The sequence below is a fragment of the Chelonoidis abingdonii genome, chromosome 1, assembly GCF_003597395.2.
Source record: "Chelonoidis abingdonii isolate Lonesome George chromosome 1, CheloAbing_2.0, whole genome shotgun sequence".
Lineage (NCBI taxonomy): Eukaryota > Metazoa > Chordata > Testudines > Testudinidae > Chelonoidis > Chelonoidis abingdonii.
Window position 1 is genome coordinate 205,072,418 of NC_133769.1, and position 24,445 is coordinate 205,096,862.

A 24,445-nucleotide genomic window follows, 5' to 3' on the forward strand; every position below is an offset into this window, starting at 1 on the left:
TACAAGACAATTCAGAGGGGTAGATTACTTTGCAATGTGAGTAACAGGATATACTATCTGCCTAAACAGAGGTAAAGGAAATGATCATTTCTCTACAGGTCTTCAGCATTGTTTATGTAACAATAGTCTAGTCCCTCAATGTTTGGGCTTTAGTGGTGCTTTCCTGGATAGTCAGGAAATCGTAGGGGTCAACATCTTTACTGTTTATGTGTCTAGGTAACAAATGGTAGATGTATATCAACAAAACAACGCATTTCTAAAATAAAATTACAATTTCTAAAGAGAGACAGTATTTCAGATTACAAATTCTGCTGATTTCGTTTGCCTTGTTTCAACAATGCCTGCACTTGCAGAACTCTACTTGCCTTTTATCGTAAAAACAGCGTACATACTTTTAAAAAACTATGCAGCCAATTAGAGTTCAAGAGTCCCCATAGTTATCCTTCTGCAATCATCCTGTGCAGCCTGACTTTCTTTTGAAGATTAATAAATTAGAGTTAGGAAACAGCACTAACAAAAGTTCTGAATTACCAAAACTAACTATTAAAATCCACACTAAAAATGCAATAAGATTATGGCTACAAAAGTAAGCACTCAAAAGTCAGGAAACGCAAAGTTAAGGCTGCAGAATGCAAATACAATTTTAACTAAGGATCTCCACAGTCCACTGAAGCCAATGAAACAACCCATGCAATTAAAGTTCAACATATAGTTAAGTGCTTTGCTGAACCAGTGCTATAAGGCAGTGTTACCTCACATTTTTCTACAACCTTAAATACAGATGTGTAGCACAGAGTAATAGATTTGTTAAAAATTTATACTTGCACTGTAATCAAAGCAGTCCTGTATATCTTTGGGAGATTTGTTTTATGGTAACATTTCTTCATGCTAAGGACTGCATTTTAATAATCTGGGCCTTGATCCTGCAGTAAGATCTACATTTGGAGACTCTTGCTACCAGCTAAAGCAAGGGTGAGCAAACTACAGCCCGCGGGCTGGATTCGGCCCGCCAGTGGTTTTAATTCACCCTTGAGCTCTCGCTGGGGAGCAGGGTCCAAGGCCACTCCACGAGGGTCCCAGAAGCAGCTGCACATCCCTGCTCTGGCACCCCAGCAGGGAAGCAGAGTCAGGAGCCGTTCCACACAGCTCCTGGAAGCAGCAGCATGGCCCCCCCTTTGGCTCCTAAGTGTAGGGGCAGCCAGGGGCTTCCACTCTTCACGCTGCCCCCACCCCAAGTGCCGCACCTGCAGTTTCCATTGGCCAGGAACCACAGCCAATGGGAGCTGCAGGGGTGGTGCCTGTGGATGGGGCAGCGTGCAGAGCTGCCTGGTCATGCCTCCCTGTAGGAGCCAGAGAAGGAACATTCCACTGCTTCCAGGAGCTGCTTGAAGTAAGCACTGCCCAGAGCCTGCACCCCTGAGCCTCTTCTCATGCCCCAACCCCCTACTCCAGCCCTAATCCCCCTCCTGCCCTCTGAATGCCTTGGTCCCAGCCCAGAGCACCTCCTATACCCCAAACCCTTCATCCCCAGCCCCACCCCGGAGCCCACACCCCCAGCCAGAGCCCTCACCCCCATACCCAACTCCTCCAACCCACCCGAGAGCCCCCTCCTGCACCCTGGACTCCTTATTTCTGGCCCCATCCCGAAGCCCAAACTCCCAACCAGAGCCCTCATCCCCTCTCTCACCCGAACCCCAATTTTGTGAGCATTCATGGCCTGCCATTCAATTTCTAATCCCAGATATAGCCCTTGGACCAAAAAGTTTGCCCACCCAGGAGCTAAAGTCTCACTGAAGTCTTTGGGCACATGAGCCCAAGCATCCACCCATATGGATCTGATTGCATGATCTAGCACTTAGTCATCAGCTATCCTTTTCAACTAGCAGCACAACTTCTCTTAGTAGGCATTTGACAACAAAGCTAATTTAGACCCTGATTCAAATTAAAATAAATGAAATTATTCATGTGCTTAAAGTTAGGCACATACTTAAGTATCTTGTGGATGGGGCCCATAAGTGCTATTTTAGGTTGCCTAGATATACTAGCAGATTTTTGCTCTTATTCCATGACGTATACTTAATACATTGTTATTTAAATACCATTCACTGTATTTTTCATACAAGTTGTTTGTAACCCTTTATTGGCATACAAAGTATAGTGCACAAAACAAGATGCTATGCATGTATTTAAAGAAGTAGAAAATGAGATATATATATATATATGCACACGCACACCATTATTTAAGAAATGTTATATATTCATGCAATTAAACACTAGTGTAATACATATGCATGAGGGGGCAGATGTAGGTTGTGCAAGTTTAACAGGGCATCCTCAGCAATTCCTAGAGCAGTGCTGGAATAACTTAGGTCTCTAATGCCTAAAGTTTGTGTACTTACCAGAGACAGCCTATGGATGTGTGGTTATAGCAAGAAAAAGTGAATGTAAAAATGGCACCTGCTCAACAGTTTTAATCCCTGTGTATTTTCAAAGTGATCTGCTTACTTTGTTAAAAACAATTAAAACTATTGTTTACACACTGTTAGCTCTGCAGTGCTAACAAAAATAGCCAGGAATGAGCTAAATTCTATTCTGATTCACACCTCAAGAGATTTTTTTTCCTAAGCATCAGCTATAGAACATTTATTACTTCTGATGGTGCAAAAGCTAGAAGGAAGCCAGATTCACTATCAGATCCAACTTAAGCTGCAGGGATGGCAGGTAGGAAAATCAGTATTTTAACCTGTGAAGTGAGCAAATGTGATGATTTTCCATTGCAGTGAAAATCAGGTAATGTTACCAAATGCAATAAATCTATTTTTGTACAATATAATAGTCTGTGTGTAATTAGTGGTCCAAATTAAGGCAATGGGCAGGAAAGCTTAGAAGAGGTTTATTCCTATCTAGCCTTGTTAGTTTAAAATATGTATTATATGTAGTGAAACAGCAGGATCTCAAAGCAGTGGCATTCATTATCAAGCATGCTTTGTTGGAGGATGTATTCTCCCTTAGCATCAGCTTTCTCCTCCTAATGACCAAACAGATCAAGCTTAAAAAGTAACATCCTCTGGTTTTAAAGCAGTCATTAGGTTTGCATTTTAAGTTCTCATCTTCCTTCACCCTGGTATTTTTTCCATTTTTGAAATCTGGAACTGACAGACTGTTTTGTTATTTTAAAACAAAGGTCTTTTTTAAAGTCACCTGTGAACTGGATTGGTACTTTTCCCATTTGTTTTGTTGGATATTTAAGGCTGAAGATTTTCATACTTAATTTTTATTTACACACAAATTCATATATTCATTGTGTACTTCACATAAAACAAAAATAGGTAAAGAGATGCAGTACAACAAAGGCAGAAAGATAAACAGTTTAGGTTATTTCCACTATAACGTCCTGATTAAAGTAAACTAAAGTACTGTATTTATTACACTCTCCATAGAACACCATGACAACAGGAAAAACTTTGAAATAGTTGGAGGAGACAGAGGGAAACTCATTAAGGTCATCTCCCGCCACTTACCTGAAGGCTTGCTTGTTTTAGGTAAGTACTCTTGGAGGTGCTGCAATAAAGGAGGAGCTGAAATGCCTAGGGAAGCAGCCAGCCAGGCACAGGAACACAAAACACCAGACCGGCAAGCACTATGGAGTCTGCAGCTGCTAAATTCTTGTTCCAGGCTACAATGACTCAGATCTGTCACTCTGCCAGAGATATCCAGCCACAGTCTCTCCATCCAAGAGAGCAGCCAGAAAGGTAAGAGAGAGGAAAGGAGAAATGCTTCTTCAACAACCCAGTTTTAAAAATCTCTAGCAGGAATACTATAATGTAGCTACAATGGGCAAAGACAGGACTTGCATAAAGGCAGACATTCAGTCCCTGGAGAAGAAAGTCAGTGTTCTCTCTAACTATTGACAACATTTTTCATTAAAATAACACCACCTGCTAAACGACACTGTGGGATCCATACCACTTCCTTTGGAAACAGAACAAAGTAATTTAAATAGCTAGCCTGTCTCATTGTTTAGACTTTAAATGCACATTGCCCATAATCAATGTGACCTTCTCAAATAGCTGATTGGAAACAGTTCTTCATGGTGGAGTCTATCAGCTTAAAAAAAATTAAAACATTTCTCTGTTTTATCTCCTATTTTTACATGTTAAAAACATATTACAGAGCTGCTCAGAATTTTTATTTTTGCAAAAAATTGTCCTTTTTATTTGAAGGTTTCCAAATATAATTTTTTCATTCAGCTCTAGTTACAAATAAGGTTGCTTTAACTGAAAGATGAGAACTGTTTTTTCAGTTTATTTACTTTGAGCGTTTGACAGCAGTTAGAGTATAATCAGTTTCACTCTTTCCCCTTTGTGTGGGTATTTAGAAACAGAGGAGAGAAAAGACATTTAAAATAGGTAAATGTGATTGTAAAACTAAAAAATTATTAGAGGGGAGAAAGAGACTGGTGTAGTACCTGAAACTGCTTACATTTTTATTAAACTGATTAGATTTCAAGTCAGCAGCATCACTTTAATGCAATAGATTGCTAACTTAATAGATCAGCCATCCTATGATCAAAATATAAGCAAAAACAAAAAAATGTTGATCATGCAAAGCCAGGTGTAATCCACTTGAATTAGGAATACCTATTTGGGATGTCAGAGAGACAAGATAGGAGAGGTAATTTCTGTTGGAACAACATCTGTTAGTGGAAGGGACAAGCTTCAGAGCTCTTCTTCATGTCACCGAGGAATTGGGATAGTACAATTCTATAAACTGCCTAATTTATTTCATGAATAATAAGATTCATTAGAAGTTAAGTATATTCTAGAAATTAAATATTCTAAACACTGATTTAAGTGTAATCCCTTTGTGAGCCCCTTGGATTGTGAAATCAATTAATATTGTACCAATAGCTAATATGTGGGAGTAACTGTTTATCCAGTTCAAACTTTCCTTTGACATTAATTTTAGTGCATGTGAATTGACAGCAGAAGAAGCCCATGGGCAGAATAATATCTACCACTGAAATCACATTTACCCACATCAGTGTGTTGAGACAAGAATAAACTTATTTCAAAAGCACAGATAGGATGTAATGAAGGTAACTCATTGCACTGAAATGTGCCTATTATCATAAAGAATTACCTATGACAGTATGTTGTTCTTCATTAAACTTTCAGCAACCCTACATTATGGAGACCCTGGATTCTCACAGCAAGAGATGCTGAACTGGGACATCAAGGAATGGTAAGGTTAAGTTCTGGAAAAAATCATCAAAGAAAACCAAATGTGTTTTAAAAAAAAAGTCAAAACTAGGAGAACATAGGAGGCCAATTTTCTTATTATAAAAATTAGGGCTGTTGATTATTCGCAGTTAACTCATGCAATAAACTAATAAAATTATTAATCACATTGTTAAACAATAGACTAACAATTGAAATTTATTAATAATTTTTGGATTTTTTTTCTACATTTTCAAATATATTGATTTCTATTACAATACAGAATACAAAGTGCACAGTGCTTACTTAATATTTTTATTACAAATATTTGCACTGTAAAAATGATAAAAGAAATAGTATTTTGCAATTCGCCTTATAGAAGTACTGTAGTGCAATCTCTTTATCATGAAAGTGCAATTTACAAACATAGATTTTTTTGTTACATAACTGCACTCAAAAACAAAACAATGTAAAACTTTAGAGCCTATGAGTCCATTCAGTCCTTCTTCTTGTTCAGCCAATTGCTAAGACAAACAAGTTTGTTTACATTTATGGGAGATAACGCTACCAGCTTTTTATTCACAGTGTCACCTGAAAGCGAGAACAGGAATTCACATGGCACTTTTGTAGCTGGCATTGCAAGGTATTTATGTGCCAGATGTGCTAAACATTCGTATGCCCCTTCATGCTTCGGCCACTATTCCAGAGGACATGTTTCCATGCTGATGATGCTTGTTAAAAAAAAAATGTGGTAATTAAATTTTGACTGAACTCCTCAAGGGGGAATTGTATGTTTGTGCTCTGTTTTACCCGCATTCTGCCATGTATTTCATATTATAGAAGTCTCAGGTGATGACCCAGCACGTTGTTCGTTTTAAGAACACTTTCACTGCAGATTTGACAAAATGCAAAGAACGTACCAATATGAAATTTCTAAAGATAGCTACAGCACTTGACCCAAGGTTTAAGAATCTGAAGTTGCCATCCAAAATCTGAGAGGGATGAGGTGTGGAGCATGCTCTCAGAAGTCTTAAAAGAGCAACACTCCAATGCGGACACTACAGAACCTGAACCGTCAAAAAAGAAAATCAACCTTCTGCTGGTGGCATCTGACTCAGATGATGAAAGTGAATACAAAGCAGTGATGACAGGTTTTTGAGCAGAACCCGTCATCAGCATGGACGTTTGTCCCCTGGAATGGTGGTTGAAGCATGAAGGGCAGGGGTGAAAGTAAGGTGGCACAGGCTGGTACGGCATACCAGTAAAAAAGTAGCCGCCAGTACCGGCCCGTACCGTTGACTTCAAAGCGCTGCCACAGCAGCACTTCAACATCATTGCCCCTTTTGTGCTGCCCATCGGCAGCCCTGCCGGGCCCTTTAAATTGCCGCTGGAGCCCCAAGTGGTGCAGGCCAGGCAGCACGGATGGACAGGTTGGGGGATGCTGACCTGAGCCCCTTCCCTTTGCCTGAGGCCCCGCTTCTTCTGGGGAGTGGGGTGGAGAGAAGACAGAACTGGCCCCATACCAGAAAGAGCTCCATTTTACTTTCGCCCCTGATGAAGGGACATAAGAATTTTTAGTGCATCTGGCACGTAAATATCTTGTAGTGCTGGCTAGAACAGTGCCATGTGAATGTCTGTTCTCACTTTCAAGTGACATTGTAAATAAGAAGCGGGCAGCATTGTCTCCTGCACATGTAAACAAACTTGTTTGTCTTAGTGATTGCTGAATAAGTGGACCTGTAGGTGCTAACTTTTTTCTTTGTTTTATTTTTGAATGAAGTATTGTTGTATATAATTCTATATTTGTAAATTCAACTTTCATGTTAAAGGAGATTTAATTACAGAACTTATATTAGGTGAATTGAAAAATACTATTTATTTTGGGTTTTTTTACATCACAAATATTTGTCATCAAAAATAATTATAAAGTCAGCATTGCACACTTTGTATTCTGTGTTGTAATTGAAATAAAAATATTTGAAAATGTAGAAAACATCAAAAATATTTAAATAAATGGTATTCTATTATTGTTTAACAGTGCGATTAATTGTGATTGATCGCCCTAATAAAAATAGAACAGTTTGAGGTATGTTCTTTATAAGTCTCTGCTATCATATCCCAGGTCCTGTTTTTATAGACAATAACAGATGTGAAAGGAAGCACAATAGTTAATGTTAAACAACAATTTCCATTTTACCACCATTAAAATAACCTCTCAGGCTGAAGGTTTAATTTTTGGTCTCTGCCTAACTGTGAATGAGAGTGAGAAAGTTTTTGAACAAAAAAAGTGATATTTTTTTTGGACAGTGCTACAGCTAAAACAGAGGAAGAAAGTTGAAATGTGGTATAAAAGTAGTCTTTATTCAAAAGTTCTTCTTAATAGTCTGGTGATAGGTTTTTTTTAGTTCAAAGTACATAACTCCAAGGAAGGCGTTAATAAATGTAATGTAGGTTCCAATCCTTCAAACATTCATGCACATGCTCAACTTTAAGCATGTGAATAATCCTATTGACTTCAATGATAGTACTCACATGCATAAGTGTTTGCAGGATCAGATCCATAGCTATGTATCTAGAAAGTTACTGAAGGCATAGCTAGCTAAGGTTACAGCTATCCACAATGTACATCTTATGAGGGTCACTGCATATAGCGATTCCCCTACATTCTAACGTGTGCAGCTGTGGAGCACCTTTTCTTCCCTTTTTGTCGGACTTTTAAGGTGTTGCTGACCCAACCTTTGGATGGCTCCTGGATGAGAACCAAGGAGGCAACTCCAGCAGGCTTACAGAGCAATGTACCTACACAGCAGAGTTCTAAGCTTTGCTGGCAGGTACCCATCAGCTGAGTGGGTCTCCTACCCAACACTCCTTAGCACGTCTGCATCTGTGGATACTCAGAACTAGCAGTGAGAACTTGAGGAATAAAGTAGCTAGAAGTTACAAAGAGACTGAGCAAGTTGGAGGAATTAAAGTTTCTGGGATCAGGCAGCTGTAATATTCTTTATGTTGAAAAAAATCATACCTGTATAGAATGCTTTATGCAACCTATACATGAGGTTTTCAGCTGTGCCTGGGTCCCACCAATTTATTCACTGAATGTATGAAGTTCATCCAGGTTAATTGCTAGGAGCCTGTACTGTTAAAAAATATACACACAGTTCAAACAGCTAGTTTTAATAGTAATGTTTCCCTTGTTGTCCAGAACCTCCCAACTCCCTCTCTTTTCTGCTGCAGGGCCCACCCAAGCTCCCCCATTAAACCAGGAGTCTCCACAGTTGGGGAACCTAATGAGGAATGAAGGAAAAGAGACCGACTTTGGCACTCTTTACCAGGTGCACAATAGCTGAGGAAGATTCTTGACTACTTTATAAGGTGGGGGGCTGGGTAGCAAGGGGGAAGGCCCATTCTAATAGACTTAAGCAAACTTCCTCAGCTACAGAATTCCTATATTTGCAAAACAATAACATCTACCTATGAGCTTCCTTAGGTGCATGAGGCAAGATGTTCTGATGGTGTCTAGCCAAGTAATTCTATATTATGGAAATTGCACATGCTATATCAACAGAGCTTTGAGTCCCGAACAGTGAAGTAGCTTTATTTTTCCCTCTTCCTTTCATAAAAGAAACAGGAAATTCCATACAAAAAACACATTGAGAAAGTGAAAATTGCACAGCAAATCCCTGAAGAATGAAAAATTGGCAACATAAAGATTACACAAGCAACCTTAACTCAGTCCCTTAGTGCCCATGCATTACAATACAATCTTTAGTTGTCTGATCATTAAGGCAACTGTCATGGGTATTTTTAGTAAAAGTCATGGACAGGTCACAGGCAATGAACAAAAATTCACAGCCCATGACTTGTCCCTGACTTACCATAATTTCCCCTGACTAAATCTTAGTGGGGATGGGGTGTCACTGTTGGGGGTGGTGGTGGCTGGGGGCCTGCTGCTTGAGGGGGCACGCCGGGGGGCCAGCGGCACCAGCTGCTGGCAGCCGCCAGAAGCAGATGCTCCAGCCACCCCCAGGACCACTGCCGGGGGCAGGCGAGTAGTGGCTGCTCCGTCCGCCCCGGGACCACTGCTCAGGCGGTCCCTGGGGCCACCTGAGCAGCGGCTGGTGCGGCTAGCTCTGGAGCTGCTCCAGCAGTGGCTGGCATGGCTGGCTGCAGGGCCAACTGAGTGGCTCGCTGCAGAAACGCTCCAGAAGAAGCCTCAGGCCAGCTGCTTGGGTGGCCCTGGGGTCAGCGACACTGGCTGCTGCAGAAATCATGGAGGTTGTGGAAATTCATGGAATCCATGATGTCCATGGCCTCCGTGAAACATGGAGCCCTACAGATAATATACTTTTCCTCATATAACACAAAACATACAGGTTTTCCTACACCTGAAATACGTATATATCATTTTCCAACACTGTCTACTGTTAAGTATCAGAGGGGTAGCCGTGTTAGTCTGAATCTGTAAAAGCAGCAGAGAATCCTGTGGCACCTTATAGACTAACAGACGTTTTGGATCATGAGCTTTCGTGGGTGAATACCCACTTCGTCAGATGAATGTAGTGGAAATTTCCAGGGGCAGGTATATATATGCTAGCAAGCAGGCAGAGATAACGAAGTTAGTTAAATCAGCGGGAGGATAAGAAGGCCCTGTTCTAGCGACCGTGACCCCAGGTGTTGAAAAGATCCGCACAGGGAGCGAGAGGGAGAAGGACACTGAGGGAGTTCATGTAAGTTGGCAAGCCATTCACAGTCTTTCGTTCCCAACCCTGAGATGATGGTGTCAGATTGCAGCATGGAATTAGAGCCGGAGCGCGAGCCCGAAGCCTCTCATATGGCCCTCAGCATACTACGTCCGCCCAGGCTTAAAACCGCTCCCAACGCACCAGTCACATCAGGGATCTAAGCAAATCCGCATCTACTGGAAGCAATAGGATCCACACGACTCCCCACAACCCTGGCAACCGCCCCAAAGAGGGGTGGCAGGCCACTCCTTGCTCAACAGACAACCTGCCACCTGAACGTATTAGAACCTCACCAGCAAACTGACATACACACCGAGGCACTGGATCATGAAGTAGCTCTAGCCGCATCGAGTAGGAACCCGAGTCACAGCGGGATCCGGGCACCAAAACGGGCCCAATGCCAACTCTGCCAGGACACAGTATCCAAGAGCAGCCACAAAGGCCCGCCAGAAACCCCAAGACCTGACACCCCAAACACCGGAACACGGCATCACAGGACCCTAACAGCAGGATGCACCGCGGCCAGCACTCGATCAGCTGGTATTCAGAATGATGGCACCCCGCCCTCGCCACGTTCCGAACACCAGGAGAACTGGAAGCCGGAGAGACGAATAAAGGGACGCGGGCCCAGCAGATCATATTGCCACGGCAATGCCCCTCTGCATGTACACGGCCAAACTGGACGACTCATCTACGGGAAAGGAAGGAATGGAGACGCACAATCAATATCTCCGGGCAATTGGGGGGACGAACATATAAAAAAAGTCCCGAGCCTTCTCTCTCCTGTTACGTTACCTCCATCCCGTGAACGGCAGCTTCACGGCAAGCTATGGCCCGTTGAGTTTTGGCGACCGAGGATTGAGGGACGCGGAGAATCACTCGATGACCCAGTGGTTACCTACAATAAGAATGGAGCACTGCGACGTTCCTACTCAAGGTAAAATCCTTGATTGTACGTGTAACCAGGACTTGTTCGGGCCTAGTGTCAGCGAATATAAAATGACGGCTAGTCCTTTTCCGTAGAGAAGGATCTGGCCAGTTGGCCCGACAAGTGACATGAGCAGAGGGCATTGCTGGCAGTATGATGGCGGCGGGTCGTAAGTACATTGAGGCTTGTGGCGACGCTCCAGGTGAATGACAGTGATGATGGGGGCTGATCTGGCCCTACTCCTGTGATGGTATGTCGGCTGCGTCGTAGATATTGTGGGCAGAGGTGGCATTGGGTTTATTGGCATGACCGAATGGGTTCACTGAACGTGCAGGAGGTTTGACTATCCGTGCGGTGTGCAGATGAACTGGATGAGAAATAACGATTATTCAGAGTTGGCAGGGTTGTCTGTGAGCAAGGAGGCGCTGCCAGCCCAACGTCTGGAAAGGGTGGGATCATTGTCCAGGATGGGATTGTTAGATCCGCTGATGAATGCGTATGGGAGGGTATTTAGCTGGGGGCTGTAGATGAAAATGGCCAGATAGAACTGTGCTGTGAGCTTCAATTCATCTGCAAATTTGACACCATCAGCTCAGGGTTGAACAAAGACTGTGAATGGCTTGCCAACTACAGAACCAGTTTCTCCTCCCTTGGTTTTCACACCTCAAGTGCTAGAACAGGGCCTTATCCTCCCTGATTTAACTAACTTCGTTATCTCTAGCCTGCTTGCTAGCATATATATACCTGCCCCTGGAAATTTGCACTACATTCATCTGACAAAGTGGGCATTCACCCACGAAAGCTCATGATCCAAAATGTCTGTTAGTCTATAAGGTGCCACAGGATTCTCTGCTGTCTACTGTTGTGTATGCCAGAGAAGTCTATTAAAGTATTGAAAAATGTTACACATTAAGTCACACTTACAAACAAAGTTCAATTTAATTGTGAAAATGTGGTGGCATATAAAGGCATCTGATTTAGATGTGCAGTTAACTGCTTCACCCCCTGAATGCTTCTGAGAAATTATTTACTCTTGGTTTAAAATAAGAATGTGTGATATATGGGTTCTGACAAAATTAATACACACTTCAAAGGGAAGATCATGTAAAATGTAGGTCAAAGATATACTAGAACATTTTAATACTGAAACTAATTTAAGTATTCAAAATACTACAAGATGCTATACACATTATTTAAATGTGTGTAGGAAAGATAGGAAGTATGTCAAGAGACCACCCTTGTTTAACCAGGAGATCTTCAATGATCTGAAACTCAAAAAGAGTCCTACAAAAAGTGGAAACTAGGTCAAATAACAAAGGATGGATATAAACAAAATTAGAAAGGCCAAGGCACAAAACAAGATTATACTGGCTAGGAACACAAAGGGTAACAAGAAAACAATAAATACATTAGAACCAAAAGGAAGAGTAAGGACTGGGTAGCCCATTACTTGGGGGTGGGGAGACAATAAACAGCGAATGTGGAAATGGCAGAAGTGCTAAATGACCCAGTGAATGCCCGTGAAAATGAGGTAGGATCAGAAGCTAAAATAGGGAAAGAACAAGTTAAAAATTACTTAGACAAGTTAAATGTCTTCAAGTCACCAGGGCCTGATGGAATACATCCTAGAATACTCAAGGAGCTGACTAAGGAGATATTTGAACCATTAGCAATTATCTTTGAAAAGTCATGGAAAACAGAAGAGATTCCAGAGGACTGAAAATGGGCAAATATAGTGCCAATCTATAAAAAGGGAAATAAGGACAACTTATGGAATTACAGACCAGTCATCTTAACTTCAGTACCCAGAAAGATAATGGAGCAAATAATTAAGCAATCAATTTGCCAACACCTAGAAGATAATAAGGTGATAAGTAACAAGCACAATGGATTATTCAAGAATAAATCATTACTTTGACAGGATAACAAGCCTTGTGGATGGGGTGGGCCAGGAGTAAATGTGATGTATCTTGACTTCAGTAAGGCTTTTGATACTGTCTCACGTGACCTTCTCATAAACAAACTAGGGAAATACAACCTAGATGGAGCAACTATAAGGTGGATGCATAACTGGTTGGAAAACCATTCCCAGAGAGTAATCAGTCGTTCACAGTCAAGCTGGAAGGGCATATTAAGTTGGGCTCTGCAGGGATCAGTTCTGGGTCTGTTTCTGTTCAATATCTTCTTCAATAAGTTAGACAGTGAACATAAAAACGGCCAGACTAGGTCAGACCAAAAGTCCATCCAGTCCAATATCCTGTCTGCTGATAGTGGCCAATGCCAAGTGCCCCAGAGGGAGTGAAGGGGGGAGGGATAGCTCAGTGGTTTGAGCATTGGCCTGCTAAACCCAGGGTTGTGAGCTCAGTCCTTGAAGGGGCCACTTAAGGATCTGGGGCAAAAGTCAGTCCTTGGTCCTGCTAGTGAAGGCAGAGGGCTGGACTCAATAACCTTTCAAGGTCCCTGCCAGTTCTAGGCAATTGGTATATCTCCAATTATTATTTATTATAACCTAACAGGTAATGATCAAGTGATCTCTCTCCTGCCATCCATCCCCACTTTCTGACAAACAGAGGCTAGGAACATCTTTCCCTTTAAAATGCTTAACAGGAGTCCAGCGTGAAAGTCTTCGTTTAGTTCTCTAATCTTCATGGATTATTTCTTAGACCTGGATTATTAATATCAAAAACTAGCAGAAAAAACACACAAACATTTCAGGCCATCTTTATAGATTTTAAAGAAGAAGAAAAGAGTACAAGTTTGACAATACTTGTTAGATGCACCACATTATATTACGGGTTTGTCTACGCAGGGGTGGGGCAACTAATCTGCCACTTTCGAGTTAATTCACTTTGAAAACTCTTGCGTATGCACAATGCAACTAATTGTAGTGCATGGACTCTGCATTTATAATGAACTCTGGAGTCCCGTTGCAAACTGAACTATCTTTGCTGTGAAGCAAGTTAGTCTAGTATTGTTCACGTGCATGCAGTGATCCTATGTGCTGCTTTGGTAGTCTTTTAACACCTATCCCATAGTGCTTTGCAGGCAACCATTGCTGACATGTCTGTTTACCTGTGTGCCCTCCCCCACCCTGGGATGAAGTTGACTGCATGTCCCCATGCATTTAAAAGCTAGCACACAGACAGATTTTTCCGTTCACTCCTGGATTCCAGTTTACCACAATAGCTGCAATAATACTCCAGAAGCCTCCACAATCCCTTGAGCAACCAGTTGGAGCCTAACCAAGACCTTGGAGCTCATCACCACCTGGGGCAAAGTATTAGTGCAGGAAGCTCTTGTGTCCAGCCACTGTAATAAAAACCCTATTTGTGGACATTGCTAGATAGATGTCAATGAGAAGGCGGCACAATTGGGATGCCAAACAGGACCAGATAGGCAGTGAAAAGCTCAGGAGCACCTACACTAAAGACAAGGGACAAAAGGGAAAAAAATCCAGCAGGGGACTTGTTTCAAGTCCTTATCAATGGCAGAATGGTTGGCAAACCTGAGGGGCATAAAACAGAAAACTTGTGATAAAATGTTCATGGACATTATTACAGCAGCCCAGAAACAAAAAAATCCAAAAAATGCAGAGAGGTGGAGGCAGTATCTGAAGCCTAAGAGGAATCCAACAAGGAGCTTTCCAGGGAGATCACTGCAGTGGCAAGGAACAGTATGGAAAGAGACAAAGAGAGAGTATGGAAAGAGATAAAGAGCTCCCGGAGGCCATAAAAAGCCCTGATGCTCTGTTGCAGCACGTTACTGTTAGGGCAGCAGGCAATGCAGTACTGCAAACCACCATTCAGCCATGTTATGCAGCCCCTGGACAATACAGGCTACGAGAACAACTACCCTCCCCTCTCCCAGAGACCATTCCTCCTTCCAGACCATCAAGAACAGCGGCAAATGGACCCCAGCCCTTTTGAGCCCTTTATTGCCCCTGTTATCTTTGAGCTTTGGCCCTCTATCCCAGAAAGCCATAAACCAGAAGAGCCAGAGTCAAGATCTATACTTGCCAGTGACTTTAAACTCCCCAGCCCATTGTGTTGTGCCTCCCAGTGCACTGTTTTGTTTCATTGGTGGTTCAATGAAATGGTTTTGTTTTTAACATGTTGTTTAATAATTAAAAGCGATTTGTCATTTTTGTTTCAGTTGAAACTTCTCTTCTGTTACGTAACAGATTATGAAATTAAAAGTTCATTATTACATTAACGAGGAACCAGCAGTTCATTTTACACAGAAAATAGTTGTTTGCACTGATTCATAAGGTTTTATAAACACATGTAGGCAACAACGCAGGGTGCAATAGGTATTGCCACAGTGTTGCACTTTCAACACCCATAAGCAATGCTGAAATGAAACTAATGCCACACCCTTCACAGGTTTAAAGCTTGATTTACAGCTACAGTTTCAGGCCTGAGTCTCAAAATAAGAGCAATAGGAGGCCCTGACAGCATTTCCCTTGGCTGTTTGCGTTCTGTGTTGTATACCTTGTTGGGTGCTGAAGCAACTGAGCAAGTTTCTGCACCTCAGCCTCTCACCCACCACTAACTTACTCTCACAAATATAGTGCAAAATACAACCATTGCTGCTATGATCGCCAGGATGTTTTTTTCTGCAGCTTCCAATCTCCTTCTCCAACAGCACCATTTCAGTTTCAGATGTCTACTCAGCTACCGTTCTGCAGCTACTGAGACAGTAGTTAAACAGTTTCTTCCTTATGTCCAAATGGTCTGTGAATGGCTTCATTAACCAGGGAAGCAGAGGATAAGCTGGGTCTCACAGGATGACCAAAGCAATGTGCACACCAATGAAAGTCCACAGTGTTGCTGGGGCAAACAGTCCTTTCTCCATTAATTTTAACAGAGCAGAGTTCCAGAATATCCGAGCTTCATGAGGACTCTTCCAGACAACCCAGCATTTGTGTCCATAAGCCTGCCATGGTTTTTGACAAGCCCTTGAAGCACCATGGAGAAATACTCTTTTCTGCTTATGAATTCTGAGCCCTGATGGGGCTAATAGGCATATGGGTCCCATCAATTGCCCAATACAGTCTGGGAACCTCATGCATGCAAAGCCATCAATAACCTCCTGAGAATTACCAAGCTTTTTAACATGGTGCAACAGTACCTTTTCCATGGCATCATACACCTGCATGACAATGACCGCAACGGTCGATCTTCCCACACCAAAATTGGTTTGCTATGGAGCAGTAGCATTTGGGGGTGACCAGTGTCCAGATGGCAATTGCTACCTGCAGTGCCCCATACTCTTGGGTAAGCATTTTGGTACGCTGCCACTGAAGCTCCAGGGCTAGTGCAGCACATATCTTCAGAAGGGCTGTCTTCCCCATCCTGAAATTCTCTCACCATTGCTAGTCATCCCAGGTCTGCAGAACAATCATTTCCTACCAATCCACACTAGTTTCCTGAGCCCAGAAACAGCACTGCACACTGTGAAGCTGCTCCAGGAATGGTTCTTGTGATGGGTTGGATCACAGAACCCCCTTTGGGAGCTGCCACCTGATGTGCCAAGACTACCTGTCTCCCTGCCTTTCTGCCCCGTCAGCTTGGGGTTTCAGTGCCCTGCTTGGTTTAAGCCAGACTCACTAGCCTGCTGCAAACCCAGACCCAGGTCTGAATCACGTCCCCTAACAGCTGTAGGCTTACCTGAAAGCAGCTAACAGAAGTGTTCTTGTCTTTAACACTCAGATGCCCAACTCCCAATGGGGTCTAAACCCAAATAAATCCATCTTACCCTGTATGAAGCTTATGCAGGGTAAACTCATAAATTGTTCGCCCTCTATAACACTGATAGAGAGATATGCACAGCTGTTTGCCCACCCAGCTATTAACACATACTCTGAGTTAATTAATAAGTAAAAAGTGATTTTATTAAATACAGAAAGTAGGATTTAAGTGGTTCCAAGTAGTAACAGACAGAACAAAATAAGTCACCAAGCAAAATAAAATAAAACACACAAATCTATGTCTAATCAAACTGAATACAGATAATCTCCTTCTTAGAGATGCTTCAGTAACTTTTTTCCTCAGACTGGACACCTTCCAGGCCTGGACACAATTCTTTCTGCTGGTACAGCTCTCGTTCCAGCTCAGGTGGTAGCTAGGGGATTCTTCATGATGGCTCATCTTTGTTCTGTTCCACCCATTTATGTATCTTTTGCATAAGGCAGGAATCCTTTGTCCCTCTGGGTTCCCTCCCCCCCGCCACTTCTCAATGGAAAAGCACTAGATTAAAGATGGATTCCAGTTCAGGTGACATGATCACATGTCACTGTAAGACCCCAAGCCTTCACTCCTCCCATCCTGACTCACAGGAAGGCTTGCCTGCAAACAGAGCCATCCACAGTCAATTGTCCTGGCTGATGAGATTCATCAAGATTCTAAACAACCATTAATGGTCCACACTTTGCATAATTACAGTAGGCCCTCAGAGATGTTTTCATGTTTCTAGTTTCAGATACATGAGTGATACATTGATACAAATAGGATGACCACCACTCAGTAGATTGTAAGCTTTGTAATGATACCTTGCAAGAAACCTTTCATATGAAACATATTCCAGTTACATTATATTCACTCATTAGCATATTTTTATAAAATCATATCAAGTGCAACATCACAGTCCTCTACCATCAGTTGCTTGGTGTCTTCTCATCCCCATCCTGGTTCCGTTGCTGCTGAAGATTCTTCTGTTGCTGGAAGAGCTGCTGCCACCACATTGTCTGCTCTGTGATGCAGCTGGTGAAGTCCAACACTGATTCATTCAGTATTGAGTGCTGAAATACACATCAAGCAGCCTCTGTATATTCGAGGTTGCCAGAATAGTGGCATGGAGCATTGTTGGGACAGATCTGGCTGACAGCAATTCTAAAATGCCGTTGGCTTACACATAAAGTAAGAACAGGGCAAAGACAGATGAATCATGGGGTTTTTCCTTTATTAAAATTGAATTCCCTGGCTTCTGCTTTGCATCCCACAATGCGCAGCAAGAAAAAACCCACAATGGACTTTTCTCAGCAGCAAAGGAGCATGGGATACCCTCCAAGGGTGTCATGCCTTCAGTTCTCAGCAAGTCACTGCCATGTGAACACGATGCACATTGACAGAGGGGATACCATCCCATGTGCATGCTACTACTGCAGCTTGCATACTGTGCATTCCCTGATGTGCAGCAAAAAGATGCAGATTAAACCCCTATGCAGACATATCTTGTTTTTCAGAGTCCCAAGGAAATTAGTACAAATATGCTCTTTTGTGTGTTTAGCCAGCATAACAAAATCCCTTTCAAAGTCTCCATCAAACAGGACACCATCTTAGAGTCCGACCATCCTTTTAATAAGACCCAGATTAAGTTTTAGGTCACAGGTTTTCAGTACGGACAAGGCATTCTGCCTTGTTGTGGAAGGAGTGTCATATTTCTCAACAGTATAGTATCAGATGGAGAAAATGTCTTTCTTTTTCCTTGACTTTGAGTGAATATTTCTAGTGACAATCACCAAATTCCTGTCCTCCATAGAAAAGACTATACTTGTAGATTACAGTTTTATATTTGTGAACAAGCACTGAAATTCTGAGCCCAAAAGAAGTTTTTTCCAAGAAAGTCATAATAGGAAGCAACAGTGAAAATTATTTTGTGACAATTTTGCTGTAATGGTTAGACTTCATTATATGTAAACATTCAGTAACTACATATTGATGAAATCTGCAGTAAATCTTGATTTTCTTTGTACAACACTTGAGATTGTACATGTATAAGGGGTAAAACAGGGCAATGGACTCGTTGATCCAGGACGGAATTGTGAGCTGTATAGGGGCTTTCAAATACAAATTCAAAGCAAAGTTTTTATCTGCATTTTGGTTCACTGACTTTAATCTTTCATAGTGCCCTCAGAATGCTTTTATAAAGGGGCATTCACCTGTTGAGCAGCTGGGTGTGGTACTACAGTCCTTTTCTTGCTTCTGGTGTCCCGTGCAGGCTGCCAGCCACCCTGGGTGGGTTGTCAGTGTCTTGACCCTCCAGTCAAGTCATAGTGTCCAAATAAATCCTTTCTGGCATATTAACAAGTCCAATAATTAAACAGTCTATTTCCCCTCACTAGGGCCTTCAGCCCTGCCTCTGAGCCCTTTAAATTCAGTCCTGTATTTTAGGTCCTAAACAAGGCCTGTCCCCTTCTTGGGGTTTACACCACTTTATCTAGGCCACTAGAGGAACCCAGCCCAGGCACCCTATACACAGCAGCCACACACTGCTCACCACTTTTATCTCCAACCTATCTCAGGATCAACATCCCCAGGTTCTTCTTCCTCTGCAATCTCAGTGTAAATTCAGCCAGAAATAACCTCTAGCTACTTGTCATTCTCCTTTGGCCAGAGAGGAGCCCACTTCTTTCGTCCTTTGGTCCCAGCCAGGAACTGATATGCTAAGCTCCTGCAGCTCCTTTTATCTGAGCCTGCTGGATTCTGACTAGCTGTCTCTAGCCCTTGGAGAACCAGGTCTCTCTAGTTTTCAAGATGGCCACTCCAGTAAGGCCTCTCTAGGCAGTGGTGGAGGACCACTTTTGAGGTTCTTTTCCTTGTATCTTGCTTTTTCCTGGGGTGGGGTGCAGGAAAGCAGCAGGACTTCCCCCATACAACCCATCACAGCTTTGCAGTACCAAGTTAGTCATTGCAGTATCAGAACCTGTGTAGGTAAGTTCAGCAATAGCTATCCATAGACTATCCTCTATGGACAGGGATACAAACTAGATGATCCAAAAAATCTTTTTCATCTCTAACTTCTATGGTACCTTCCTCATTTTGAAAAAATTCTGTGGGATCTTTGATTTCACTCAGCAGCTCCCTCTCCAGGACCAGGATAAAAGGGACTTCAGTTTAACATCTCATTCACAGTACCTCTAATAGTGTAGCATCTCCTAGTATTCCACTATGGTGTCTATACTGGGTAGGAGTACAAATTGTGGTGCAGCTCGAGTCCTCCATTTTAGAGGTTATTGCTGCTAGCTGAACCCAACCAACACAAAAGAAATGTCTTGGTGTGTTTGTTCAGCACCTAGCACAATGGACAGAGGCCATTAGGTGCTACATTAGCAAAGTAATAGTAATAGTAATCATTTAAAAATAAATGTTTCCTTTAAAACAGAAGCCTGAAATATTTAATTATTCATTTAGATGGGAAGTTTTAAGTACAGTAGTTTGAAAATTTAACTCAGTGGAATTATACTCCACAGATGTCTGATATTATAATACCTGAGATTTAATTAATATACATTACTGCATTTTCTTGCCATTAGAAGAAAATTGTAAAATCTTAGATAATTTGTATAGCTGCTTCTAAATTACACATATGTGTCTTTACAGTCTGAACTGGACGGTGATCAGAGAAATTTTAGCTCAAAAGGAGCTTTGGGGTTTCAGCATCCAGTGAGGTGAGATGAATCCTATAAGTTGATCCAGGAAAAGTGAAATTTGTATTTTTGTTCTTCAGTAATAAATTTCTTCTGTGGCAAAGTGTAATTCACCTGAGAAGACACATAAGGTAAGCAGGATCTGAAGCAACATGCTAAATCATGACATTAGAAAGCCATAGAAAGAGCCAATGTCATCCTGACAGACCAGATTTACCCCACTGTGGGTTAAGGTTTCATAATTAACATCCCTTCAAAAAAGGAAATTGAAAGTCAAGGTATCTAATGGTACATATCTTCTCCTCCTCTACCCAGAGAGATACATCTTACCACTAGAACCACCCCACACAAAAACAGATTGCAGCCTTAAACTAGCCTTCCAGCACTCTTCCTCAAACTCCCCACCACCATTAGCAAACAAACACATCCTCTCCCTGACTACCAAGTCTGCACAGTTCTAGAAAAATCACATTTGCTCATGTTCTCAGGAGCAGCACTTTGTCAAATAGAGACCTCTGGCTAACCCAATATTTGGCCTTTCCCTCCCAAAAACGTAATTGGGAGGGAATTAATGATAAATAGTCACTGTGAACACCAATAGTACTGACCAGGGAAGAGATGGGACTACTTCAGTGAGGCCTTTAGATTGAAGGATGGTTTAAAGCATGGAGAGATGAAGAGGAGAGAGAAAGCCATCAAGGACGCAGAGGAGCCTCCCTTCCACAAAGAAGGGAAGAAATGTAGCCTTCAGACACAAGCCTTGAATCAGTTAGTCTGGAAGGATTCTAATAGTTTTACATGGTTTTTATAAGTGTTTTTTTTTTGTTTTACTTTACTAGACTTTATTTGCCCAAATCTAAATCCCAGAAGTTCCTACACAACATTGGAAAGAAAGTTCTGGCCAGTTTTCCCGTGCAAGCCACAATTCATTTCTACAATGACGACTCTGATTCTGAAGATGATGAGGAAGGAAGTCAGCTTTATAATGAACATAGTCAGCCTCTGAGGACCATGTAAATCAAGAGACAAAAAATGGCCTCTAATTTGTTTACTAGCAAAAATCATATAAACCAAAAAACAGATCTAAAGCTCATGTGAGAATCATCTTGCTCTCATGTGAAAAATTGTGGGGAGATGCAAATGGCAACAAACATGGAAGGGTTGTTTTCTTTTTGGGGGGCTTACAGGAACAAAAGTCCTTAGAGTATTAGAATTTAGAATTTTAAGTTGCAGAGCTTTGTGTGGTCCCCAAACTCACTGTAGCTGGAGTAACATCTGTATTAAGACCATTAAAGTCACTGTTACCATTGCACTGTGCTCAGCACAGATGCTATTTTATGTTGTGTTGGAAGATGAAAATATATGCCTGATTATGGGGAAAATATACATGCCCCCAACACCTCTCTACATTAAATTTTTTTGGTGAGATGTATAAAATTAGAAACTCATATCCATTGTCCCACTATATCATCTGGGATTCTGCCTGTAAACTGCTACAAGTTCTGTTCCCTAAGTAATCAGAAAAGAGCCCTGCCATTAATCAGGAAAAGGTGCCAAAGCATGAATAATAAAATATCATTTAACAGTGAATTAAAGGGTGTATTAGAGAATTTTAAACAACAACAACAAAAAATGCTGAGGTATAGCTATAGAAGGACCTTAGATGCATGAAAAATGTGCAGAAGAGAACATTTAAGAAGGGTCCAAACTGCTAAATTCAAATCCTATTCTAAACTTTTCTAAAATTTAGTGGGTTTGAAGATGGAATTTAGCATAGCTTATTACAAATCAACTATAAAGTTTGGATTTAAAGTGGAACATCCTCTAGTTTATTTTGTGTTCAGATGCAGGGTGACTAAGTTACTGCTTAGTCTTCCTAATTGCTTTCATAAGCCATTTTAACAACATTATGCCATGTTCACCTTTCTAGACAAAGCTTTTAAAATCTGCTTCCTATCACAGACTTTGACATGTAGGCAGGGTTTTGAAAGGATTCTTTATTACACCCCTCCCCCACAAACTTCCAAATTCAAATCTCTCTTCCTAGTTGTTCTCTAGTTTCTCACTTGGAGTATTGCTCTTTGTCTTATAAATATTTTGTACAGTTTCTAGATGTATGAAAATAATTAACTGCTGTCTTATTTTGAGTACAGCCATGATTCTGCAAAGATTTATGCATGTGCTTAACTTTATGTATGTGAATACTTCAGTTGAAATCAGTAGGACTACTCTTGTCCCTAAAGTTATGTGCTTGAATAACTGCTTGCGAATTAGGGTATAAAACATTCCATTGCATTAAATTAGATTTATTGGAACAATATCAATTTAATTTTTTAAATGTTTTCTCTCCTTTGTAAAAACTTCTATACAGATTAGAAAATAAAATTTCTCACTTTTCATTTGAGAAACATTAATGTCCTCCTTTTCCCTAAATTTCTAATGGAATTGAAATGAGCATTGCTATTTATTTCCTGCTTTGTGCTGCAGTCACATCATTACAATGTATCTCTGAGATCAGGACAAGTCCAATCCTGTAGTTCTTCATTTAAGTACAGTACATGTATTGTCTTCTATAGGTCATTTTATGTGAGTCATGATTGCTCACATGAATAAGGGATTGTAGAATCAGGGCCAATGTTAGTTACCAGCTGCTGCAGTGGGTGGCAAAGGAACTAGGTTTTGTTTTCACATCATAGTTACTGCATGATAGTAATGGTAACAATGGGATTTTTAAGGAAAAGAGCATACTTGGAATCAGGGAATATCCCCCACTGCAGAATCCAACTGTTTTAAGGATAGATCTAATCAAGAAGAGTTCAAAATGTTTTGAGCATGTACCATTAACATTTTTACAAACTATTCAGTAAATGTAGACACACTGAAAGAGTGCTGTAAAAGCCATTTAAACTAAAATCAATTAACTAGTTAGCACACAAACTTTGCATTCACACTTTTTAATCTCGAACAAAGTATACACAAAGAAGTCCTTTAATGCTAGTAGTACCCATTGCCTTTGCAACTTTCAACGAGCAGTAGCTGTTTCCATTATAAAACATTTTCTGTGTTTTATTCATCCTAAACTGAAATTTTACATATGAGTTTTGAGTCAGTATGTAAATATTATCCAAAAAATAGCTAACATTATTTAAGCTCTTACTCATACACTTTAATCTAATATTATTAAAGTTCCTTGAAGGATATGAACTACAGGAAAAATACCGAGTTAACTAAAACCTTTCCAATTTCACTCATGCCATTATGTATAGAGGGATCTGAGCCCATATAGTGTATGACAATATATTATCCATTGACTTAATATATTTTGGAAACAGCCCTTAATATTACACAATACTATACCTTAATACAACTCTGACTAAAACACAAGACACATGCACATTTGAAAAAAAAAAAGACTAAAGCAAAATTCAACAATATGTTCATCAAAAGCAGTATTTAACTTCCAATATAAATTTTCTTGATTTTTTGACTCAGACCCTTTGTCATATTATGAGAATACACTACCTCATCAACAGCAAGAAAGAAAGCTAAGAAAAACACAATAGGTACTTACCAGCTGAGAAAAAAAAAACAACCAGCAGCTACTAGTTACAAAATTGCTCTCCTTGAGAGATGGCTAGTTAGCTCTGCAAAATTTTTAAAGGGCTACTAACAGAAATGCATGAAGGGGAAAAAAGGTTCCCATAAAGGTCAACTGTGTACAGATGAACATTAGTAAGAAATAAGTAAATCACTAGACAATGTGCTCCTGAAGAAAGATGTATTTGTATTATACATATCAAATGTATCTTTGTGTGTGTTTATTTAAAAGGGGAAATTATAGCATTTTAAAATGAGTAATATTTGATTTAGTGTGAATTACAATATTGCAATATTACATTACAGAATTAGTTTTTTAAGCAAGCTAGGATAAGAGGCATATCCAACAGATAAGATAAATTGTATGTATTACAATCCTTCTGGGAGGGAAAACTGTGACAATAAATTTGATATCCCTGCATTTACATGGATTATGGTATAAGAATTCCATGTTCCAGCATCAGTAAAACCAGGCTGGTTGGGGACGAGGTGAGAGAGCCACCAAAAGCCTTATGGATTGAGGGAAAGCAAC

General features: G+C 41.0%; 1 protein-coding gene across 1 annotated transcript; it reads left to right on the forward strand.

Moving 5' to 3' along the window:
* The first annotated feature begins 3,561 nt into the window (after positions 1-3,561).
* On the forward strand, positions 3,562-23,183 carry RIPPLY3 (ripply transcriptional repressor 3). Its single transcript, XM_032797325.2, has 4 exons — positions 3,562-3,752; positions 5,178-5,244; positions 20,270-20,337; positions 21,156-23,183. Exons 1-4 carry the CDS (start codon positions 3,643-3,645, stop codon positions 21,331-21,333), a joined length of 423 nt encoding a protein of 140 aa, XP_032653216.1. The 5' UTR covers positions 3,562-3,642; the 3' UTR covers positions 21,334-23,183.
* The last annotated feature ends 1,262 nt before the right edge of the window (positions 23,184-24,445 follow it).

What these genes read in the sequence shown, in the direction of transcription:
- RIPPLY3 (XM_032797325.2), top strand. Translation starts at nt 3,643, where the DNA reads ATGGAGTCTGCAGCTGCTAAATTCTTGTTCCAGGCTACAATGACTCAG. An exon ending in CCAAGAGAGCAGCCAGAAAG is followed by an intron (nt 3,753 to 5,177) that starts GTAAGAGAGAGG and finishes TTAAACTTTCAG; the next exon opens with CAACCCTACATTATGGAGAC. An exon ending in AACTGGGACATCAAGGAATG is followed by an intron (nt 5,245 to 20,269) that starts GTAAGGTTAAGT and finishes GTGTCTTTACAG; the next exon opens with TCTGAACTGGACGGTGATCA.